Raw genomic sequence first — 9,976 nt, 5'->3', positions numbered from 1 at the left:
GATAGATATTTAGATTATATTTTTGTCGTGGCCTATTATTTCGGCTAAACTAATTTAAAATTTCACCTTTAACACAATCAACTACCTTAGATTACATTTCTATTGGAAAGCTATCAAACTCAATTATGAAAGAAGTTGATTTCTTCTATTTTAATTTAATCTTTAAAACTTACTTCCTAAGCAACATGGCAATATTAAATAATAAAAACGGGTTAAATTGTCAACAAGTTTAGCTCATTTCTTAGCTAATCAACTTGGAATGGTTCAATCCGATCATAAACTAATAAAAATAAAAAAACCAGACTATATTTTATTGAATTAATACCATTTAAGTCAACTTTATTAATGCCTATAAAAAGACAGTAATATCAAAGTAAATAAACTCACAAACTCCTTAAAAATGGATGAAATTAAGCTATTTGGGACATGGTCTAGTCCCTTTAGTTGCAGAGTGGAGTGGGCTCTGAAACTAAAGGGCATAAATTATGAGTACATAGAAGAAAATATCTACAACAAAAGTGCTCTGCTATTACAATATAACCCGGTTCACAAATTGATCCCGGTTCTGGTGCATAGGGGCAAGCCAATTTGTGAGTCAATGGTTATAGTTGAGTACTTGGATGAGACATGGCCTGACCACCCGTTGCTGCCCACTGACCCTTATGAGCGAGCCACTGCCAGATTCTGGGTCGATTTCATTGGAACTGATAAGGTACGTTGACCTAGTTTTGGAGAAAATACATGTTTAGATCCAATTTATGTATCCTTAAATTGTAAAATATATTGATGCGGGATTGAAGTTTATGGAATCGGAAATCTGATTCGGTATTTTATTGTAGTTTATGTCTAATTTCTAAGGGGCCGTTTGGTTCAAAGTTGGAAATCGGAATCGGAATGGGAATCGGAATGAGAATGGGAATGATTGTTTTCATTTTTTGTTTGGTTCAAAGTATAGAAATGGGAATGGGAATGGGTAAAGTTTAATAAAAAAATTATTTATTAAAAAAATAAAATATTTTTAAAAAAATAAAAAAATTATTTAAAAAAAATAACAAAACTATTTAAAAAAAATAAAAATAAAAAAATATATTTTTTTAATTATTTTAAGTATATTTTTGAAAATAAATATTTAAAAATAATTTTTTTAATAATTATATATTTATTATTTGTTATTAAAATATTTTGTTAAATTTTGATTCTCATTCTCAAAAGTTTATTCCCATGGTGTAAGGGAGGAATGGATGATTCCCATTGAAAGGGTAATCACATTCCCATTCTCTAGTGTAATTTGACAAAATAAACACAAACAATGGTAATCATTCTCATTCCCATTCCTCCCTTTTTTTGGCGAACCAAACGGCCCCTAAGTATTTAAATTTTGTATTTTTTTAGTCCATTTGATGAAAAACGGGCCAATAAACAAGCGCATGATTATTGCCGAACGTTAATCACCAAAGACCTTCGAAATTGTAGTTTATAATATTTTACGATAATTTTAATTTTTGACACGTGTGCATAATTCAACTTAACAACTTCGGCTAAATTGATATTATGCATATGTGACAAAAACAACTGCCACGAAGGAAAATCCTGCTGCCATTTTAGTATTTTGACCGGAAAACTGCAGCTGGAATGAAATTAAAGTTTTAGCTAGCAAAATACAAAAAATCGATAGTTTGAGTACTCTCATGATCAATTATGCCAACATACTAATAAGATCACTTTATTTTGATTTTATAGCATAGCTAACAAATTAAAGTGTGAATTTATGTGGTGTGTTTGGTTGAGTCTTACAGATTCCTATATGGAAAGTATTCTGCACAAGTGGTGAAGAGCAAGAGAAGGCAGTGAAAGAATGTTCGAAAATGCTAACAATTTTAGAAGAAGAAGCTCTAGGGAAGGAGAATAAGAAATTTTTTGGTGGAGAAAAAATAGGTATTGTGGATATTGCCTGTGGTGTGTGTTCTCTATGGTTAGAATTGATAGAAGAAGTGGCTGGAATTCAAATTCTCCAACCTCACAATTTTCCAAATTTGCATCAATGGACTATTAATTTCATGGAAGAACCAAGCATTAAAGAAAAGCTTCCTGATCGTGAGAAGTTGCTGAATTTATTTAAAAATCTAAGGCCAAAAATGTTAGAAGCATCTATCTCTAGTGGTTGATGTGGGAGAATTCTGAAATATATGTTTGTGTTTTTATATATGTTTGATCATCAATAAAATAAATAAATTACAGTGTTGTTACGATACATTGATTGCCTAAACTTATATTTTTGAAACCGATAACACGATACGACATGATAATAAATGGATAAACGATATGGTACAATGTTAAAATAAAAGAATAAGACAACTAAACACGATCTATTTTATAACCCATAACTATATTTAAAATATAAAATTAAATTTAAATTTATCAATCCGCACTCAAAATAATAAAATTTTAATATAATTTATTTTATTCATATATTAATATATTTGTATTTAATTTATTGGCAAAATATAGTTATTTACCCACAACTATATCTTTTTTGTCAAATATACCAGGATTTAAAACTTTGTCAATTTGGTCTATCATCTTTTTGACTTTTGTCAAATACACCTACAACTCGTCTAAAAGAAGGCGCAGATGAATTGGTAAGGTATTATTCTGGTTTAAGTGAGGTCGCGGTTCGAACCGTACTCATATATGCAGCCGTTTAAAATTTGGGACCAGAGTTTGCCTCTCGTAAGAGACCTACACGGTTCGAGTGGGGATTAGTTTGAATATGAAAGGCTTAAAGACGCTGTCTCATTGAAAACCGTTCAGAAAATCTCATGGATCCTGCACCAAAAAAACAAGGTGAATGACGCTATAGTATTCATCCACGAGCGCAAAACTTATCCTCCTTAACATAAATAATATCTGTCACATCAACTAGAAACTAAGGATTAAAAGACTTGACAGCACTTGAAAGGCGAAAAAATAATGAATCAAAATATAATATTTTTTAAAATTATGTTATATTTAGCAAATTAGGTATAGTTGTGGTAGATAAATATATTTTCTCTAAACTTTTTCATATTTATATTTTATCTTTTATTTTTTTATTTATATATTATTAACAATTAGTATAATTTGTAAACAAATTAGATAAATTTACAAGTCAATCCGTTAAACGATTGATTATGTCGTGTCATTGAATGGATTTACATGTTTTTGACACAAACCCACTAATGTTCAACTTGGCTAATAATCACTTATGGCCTCTAATTTTTGGGTCTGTGATCACTAAACCCCCTTATGTTTAAAAACGATAACCAAACCTTCTGATTTTTATGGTATAAATCCCCTAAACTCCAAATATAACTAAAATACCCCTAGCACCGTCTTTTTTGGTCAACTGACATTGTTTTAAAAAATTGGTAGCGCCATGTTAACTGCCACGTCATTAAAATAGCCTAAAAAGTTAAGATATCTAAAATACTCCTAAATTTAATTTAAAAAAAATAAAAAAAATTAACTCAATCTAATCCAAATCATTGAGTATCCAAATGTCCGATTTTTTTTACAAATTCAAACCACGGTTTCGGTCGATTCTTGCACACCCTTAGTCAGTGGCGGAGCCACTTGAGAGATAAGAGGGGCATTTGCCCCTCTTATTTTTTAAAAAGTACAAAATTTTCAAGCAATTTTTTTTTAAGTATGTCATACTATCTTAAAAAATAGCACATGTTGACCCCCTTATTTTAAATAATTTTCAATTTTTATATATTATATGTAAAAAATTAAAATTTTGCCCCCCATAATTTTTAATTCTGGATACGCCACTGCCCTTAGTCATAATAAGTTAACAACTGCATACAAAATGAGAGCATCATCTTTTCTTGCTTTGATTACGGATACTTGGAGGGATCTTTCTCTTAATTTTCCTAGGGCTAATTTGGTTTTTAAACTTAGGGAATTGAGAAAGATTATCAAAGTTTGGAATGTCCATTCTTTTGGTAATCTGAATTCGAAAATGGAGACTGTTCAGGTTTCAATTCAGGCTATTGAGGCATCAGCAGATTTCAGAGATCTTACTGCAGAAGAGAAGGATGAGCTGATTTTTTTACAATCTGAATTTTACAGGGTTTCGAAACAGATTGAGTCGTTATGGCATCAAAAATCAAGGGTTAACTGGAATGTTTCTGGGGACAAGAATTCAAATTTTTTTCATACAGTTGCTTCTGTTCATGCTAAGAACAATTGTATTTCGGATATTATGGTAGAAGGAGTCACTTATTCAGACCCTGAGGATATAAAATATAACATTCACTTGTTTTATAAACAACTTTATCAATCTAGAACTGAAGTGTGCTTCACTCTTGAGGGTCTTCCAATTCGGTCATTAACAATGGAGCAAGCTGTTGGTTTAGTTTCTTCTTTTTCGGAGCAGGAGCTTTTTTTAACTTTGGCGGATTGTGATGATAATAAAGCGCCGGGTCCTGACGGCTTTAATTTCTTTTTTTATAAGAAAGCTTGGGCCATTATCAAACAAGACTTTTTAGACTTGTTTTCTAGCTTTCATCGATCTGGAACTTTTCCTGCAGGTTTGAACACGGCTTTTTTGGTTCTTATTCCAAAACTGAAAGGGGCCAGAGATATCAAAGATTTTCGACCCATCAGCCTTATCAATGGTGTCTTTAAACTTCTATCAAAGGTCTTGGCTAACAGGTTATCTTCTATCCTTCCCCAATTGATCTCTGACAACCAATTTGGTTTTATCAAAGGAAGGAATATTCACGATTGCCACATGATTGCTACTGAGTTGATGCACCTAGCAAATAAGAGGAAAGACCAGGTTTTCTTAATCAAACTTGACTTTAAAAAGGCATTTGACTCTATCTCTTGGAATTTTATTCTAAAAATGCTTGCGAGGATGAAATTTGATAAGTCATGGATCACTTGGATTGCTTCTTTCTTTTCTTCTGCTCAGCTTTCGGTTATGGTTAATGGTTCCCCTACCAAGAATTTTAACATGGGTCGAGGAGTTAGACAGGGTGACCCGCTCTCGCCTATGTTGTTTGTTCTCGCAGTTTAAGGTCTGAAAGCCTTGTTTGATAGAGCGGTTGCTGTTGGCTTGATTGATGGAATCCATGTGGATGGATACTCGGACCCGATTACTCTCCTTCAATTTGCGGATGATACTCTTCTTTTTTTGCCAAATGACTTGGAAATGGTCTGAAACTTACTTCGTATTCTTCGATGTTTCGAGTTAGTTTCAGGGCTTGAAATCAATTACCAGAAATCTTCTATTATTGGCATTAATGTGGAAGATTCTGCTTTATCTGAAGCCTCTAGGATCCTTAATTGCAAGATTGAACAACTTCCTATTACTTACTTGGGATTACCTTTATCCCTTAAGCCAGTTAAAGCTAAGTCTTGGGACCCTATTGTCAGTAGTTTCTCGCAGCAATTAGCAGGATGGAAAGGTAAGTTATTATCCCCGGCTGGCAGACTAGTCTTAATCAAATCGGTTCTTAGTAGTTTGCCAGTTTACTATCTCGGTTCTTTTCTGATCCCGCAATCTGTGGCCCTTTCTTTAGAACGGCTAATGCGCAGATTTCTTTGGAATGGCTCGACGCTTAATTCAGGCTTTAGCAAAGTCGCTTGGCTCGATGTTTGCCTCCCATTTGAGCTTGGGGGATTGAATATTACTCCTCTCAGGATTAAAAATCAGAGTTTGCTTATTAAATGGATTTGGAAATTCATGCATGTTAACAATAATTCTCTCTGGTTCAATGTGGTCTCTTGTAGTTCGAGCATGGTTCATTGGTACGATATTGAGGATATCAATCCAAATTGTTTGTCTCATCTGTGGCGGGGTATACAAGTTGGTTGTGTGAAGAATCATTCAGTATGGGATATTTTCAAAAATGGGTTACACATGTCTTTGGGGAATGGCAAAACTATCAGATTTTGGTTAGATATTTGGAAGGGTTCGGCACCTCTTCATTCATCTTTTCCAGCATTATTTTCATTATCTTTGAAGAAGAACTCCTTGGTCTCTGATTTCTTTGATACGCAGAATAACAATTTTACCTTCACTTGGCGCCGTCGTCTTCGCATAGGGGAGCAGGAGCTGCTGTCTTCTCTTCAAGATCTGTTGACTCCAAGTAATTTATGTGTTGACAGCCCGGATATGCAGCACTGGTTCGGTAAGAATTCTTACACTCCTTCTGGATTTGTTTCTCACTATACATCAGCTTACTCCTCTACTCAGCTGCATTCGTATGGTCGGTTTTGGAAGTTCAAGGTTCCTCCTCGAATTCTGTTCTTTTTGTGGTTAATGGCTAGGGATAGAATTTCTTCTAACGCCGTCTTATTTCATCGAGGAGTTCTTTCCCTTAATCAACTTTCTTGTTTGATTTGCATGGAAGAGGAGACAAGTAGCCACATTATTATTCATTGTCGCTATGCTTGTGATGTATGGAATACAATTTTGAGATTGTGTCATGTGTGCTGGGTTATACCTTCATCTTTAAACATTTTCTTTGATTCGTGGAGTATTATTTCAAGCAAGAGATACCGCCCTTTGTGGCAAACTATTTGGATGTTTTGTGTTTGGGAATTGTGGAAAGCACGGAATAAGAGGGTTTTCAGACATGAGCAGACGGATATTGATTCTCTAGTTTTCATGGGAATTTGCAGAGCAGTAACTTATTACAAGGACAACCATGCCGGCTTTACATTTTCCGCTATGGATGTTTTCAGAAACTTAGATTTTTTCTGTAACTCTTTTTAGCTCTTTGAGCTTTTTTTGCCTATCTCTATTGTGGTAGAGCTTATATATCCATCATTTACCAAAAAAAAAAAAAATCACACTACAATAAACAAAAGAAATCAATATATTATTATTCCATTGCAACTTTCTTTCCAAGCAAACAAACCCTTATAAATCAAGAACCAGAACATGCATTCATCTTCATTAACATAACAAAAATGGCAGATCAAGTGAAGCTACACGGATTCTGGAGCAGCCCATTTAGTGCCAGAGTCATCTGGGCTCTGAAACTAAAAGGAGTAGATTACGAATACATTGAAGAAGATCTTCAGAACAAGAGTGAATTACTGCTGAAATATAATCCGGTTTACAAGATGATCCCTGTCCTTGTCCACGGTGGCAAGGCGATTGCTGAGTCACTCGTCATTCTTGAATATATTGAAGAAACATGGCCGGAGGTTCCATTGTTGCCGGAAGATGCTTATGATAGAGCCGTGGCTCGCTTCTGGATTCAATATGGTGTTACCAAGGTAATCTGTCTATAACTAGAAATTAATTAGATGGTTTTGTCTTTTATTAATTCTGATTAAGAGTTAAAACTTTATTTTATCATTTTTACCCAATTTTCATTTTGTATTCTAGTTATAGCTTAATTACATAATTTATGTGAAACAATGTGTTTTGACTGAGAGTGACAGTCGTTTGAATTTTTATGACAGAAGGTACAAAAAAACCCTCTATTTTTTCTCAAAAGTACAAATCATCCCTTTTACTTTTCTTAGGCACAGTTAAACTCTCATCTTTTTAAAATTGAACAATTAAACTCTTATTATTTTAAAATCAAACAAATAAACCCTTTTAGTTTACTTTTGTGACGCTTACCCTCTCAAATTTTCGGTAAATATTTTAAACATTAAAATTATTTTCAAATTTTTTTCCTATATGATTATGAGAGACATGTCAGCCATTAACTAGTGTTTCTAATGGTGTTGGACGAAAGGGGTTATTTGTACACTTTAAAAACAAAGAGGGCTTAATTATACCAAAAAAAGTAAAAGGGCTAATATGTATTTCTGTAAAAACTACGAGAGTTTTTTTGTCCCTTTTGCCAATTTTTATATTATGTGATAGGATGAAAAAAAAACTTAAAAAAATAACAACAATAGATTATTTTTATTTAAATTTTTATGTATTATTAAAACTATAAATTTTATTGTGATATGACAATCATATCATCTATACTATATATAAAAGCACGGATGAGGGGGGACAAACACTTTTACCTAATTGTCCTTTTTAATTTATGACTACTTCATTAGTTAATTAGAAGTTTTCTGGTAATTACATAATTAGTTATAAAGTTAAAATATAAAGTCAATAGTTAAAAAACGGAAGTAATGACTCTGACTTCCACAAGAATTTTAAGTTGAGCCAAAGAGTAAGTGTTACTCCAATAAAATAAAACTATTTATATAATCAAATAAGAGAATAATTTTAGTAAGAGTTTATATTTGATATAAATTTGATTTAGGGCATGAATCTATGAACATACAAGTTTAATATTTATGGAAGTGGTTCAAACATATATAGTACAACTATTAAGAATATTCTTTACCCAACCTAATTAACGCTATAGTTGATAAGTACGTGATAAACAATTAACCTTTACCCCTTAATGTATTTGATTTATTTTTCCTATCAAAAATACTAACCAAGACAAACTATTTTAAATAAACTATAATTTTAATTATTGCTGTTAGTTAATTAATATAATATTATACTTATTACTATTTATTTATTAGTATAATTAATTAATATAAATAATAGTCTTAATCTAATAAAAATATTTTTTTAAATTATAACTAATTTAATGTTAATTATAAAAAATTGATATAATTGTAATAAATCTAATTAATATAAGGAATTATAAATAAAAAATATTAACGTCAATTGATTTTAAAAATTAACAAATTGAAGTACTATATTTATTTCTATAATTAAATTGTTATTAATATTAATTATAATAAATTTAATTAATATAAAAATTGACAAATCACATTACGAGCCACGTGCGTAGCACGTAATGCGAAACTAGTATAAATAATAATAAGAAACAATTGCATCATACCAATTGGTAATTTTGATATGTTAATTAGTATGTAATACTCTTAAACTAGTTGATGTTTCAAAAAAAAAAATCTTAAACTAATTAATATAGTGCATTCAATTCAATCAAATATAATGGATCCTGTACGAAAAAAGAAAAATATAACTGAAATTTTACCCTTTCTAAAAAGAACATATATATATGAAACAGACTAGTCAATTTTGTTTGATTTTTTGGTTTATGCTTTTTTATTCCGTTTAAATTAAAATTTAACTGAACTTTTATATCTAAAAGTGAAACCGACCAAAAATGTACTAATATTTTTGTAACATGAAACCAAATCGAGCCGAATCAATTTATCAATTCGATTTGATTATAGTTTCGCACACTCTAAACGTAAATGCTATAAAATGTAGGGTCCCACATTTCATGCATTATTTGGAGCAAGCACCAAAGAAGAGCAAGACAAGGCAGCAAAGGAAGTCTTTGAGGTGCTAAAAGTGTTGGAAGAGAAAGCCCTCGGAGATAACAAATTTTTCGGTGGTGATTCAATAAGTCTGGTAGACCTCTCCTATGGATTTTTCGCTCATTGGTTTGCAGCGGTGGAAGAAGTACTCGGTTTGACGGTGCTGGAACAGAGCAAACTGCCTAGGTTATATGCTTGGACTCAGAATTTCAAGCAAGTCCCGGTGATCGGAGAAAATCTGCCGGATTATGATAAGATGGTGGCTTCCATGACGCTCAAGATGAACAAGTTTGCTAAAAAATAACTTCAAATAATTGATACTCTCGATCTCAACCGTGATTTGTTTAGATGTTTGGTTTACGATTTTCTTGGATGTAAGTCGTGATTATTTATGCATGGTTTATGATTAAATTAAAGTACGATGTGTAACCTTTTGTAAGTGTGTTTTTGAATCCATTTTCATTCATTAACGAAAACTAATTTTTAATAAGATATGGCACCAACAAACTATAGGTTAAATGATATGCGTGTTTGACAGTTTTTTTCTAAAATCGTAGGAACGTATCCGTTTATAAACGCTAAAAATCTCACTTTTCAAACAGATTTTTGTTATCTTTCAAGAAAATTGTGTAAATAATTTACTATCAAAAAAGTA

The 9,976-nt window shown here is 31.9% G+C and overlaps 2 protein-coding genes across 2 annotated transcripts; both read left to right on the top strand.

Moving 5' to 3' along the window:
* Nucleotides 1-385: 385 nt before the first annotated feature.
* Nucleotides 386-2,251, top strand: LOC126669430 (probable glutathione S-transferase). Its single transcript, XM_050362892.2, has 2 exons — nt 386-712; nt 1,797-2,251. The coding sequence occupies exons 1-2, from the start codon at nt 401-403 to the stop codon at nt 2,163-2,165; spliced, it is 681 nt and encodes a 226-aa protein (XP_050218849.1). The 5' UTR covers nt 386-400; the 3' UTR covers nt 2,166-2,251.
* A 4,689-nt stretch (nt 2,252-6,940) lies between these two features.
* On the top strand, nt 6,941-9,811 carry LOC126666803 (glutathione transferase GST 23-like). The gene is made up of 2 exons (XM_050359677.2): nt 6,941-7,278; nt 9,272-9,811. The coding sequence occupies exons 1-2, from the start codon at nt 6,967-6,969 to the stop codon at nt 9,623-9,625; spliced, it is 666 nt and encodes a 221-aa protein (XP_050215634.1). The 5' UTR covers nt 6,941-6,966; the 3' UTR covers nt 9,626-9,811.
* Nucleotides 9,812-9,976: the final 165 nt, after the last annotated feature.

This window comes from Mercurialis annua, linkage group LG2 (assembly GCF_937616625.2).
Source record: "Mercurialis annua linkage group LG2, ddMerAnnu1.2, whole genome shotgun sequence".
NCBI lineage: Eukaryota > Viridiplantae > Streptophyta > Magnoliopsida > Malpighiales > Euphorbiaceae > Mercurialis > Mercurialis annua.
This window is presented reverse-complemented; position numbering and strand designations above follow the sequence as displayed.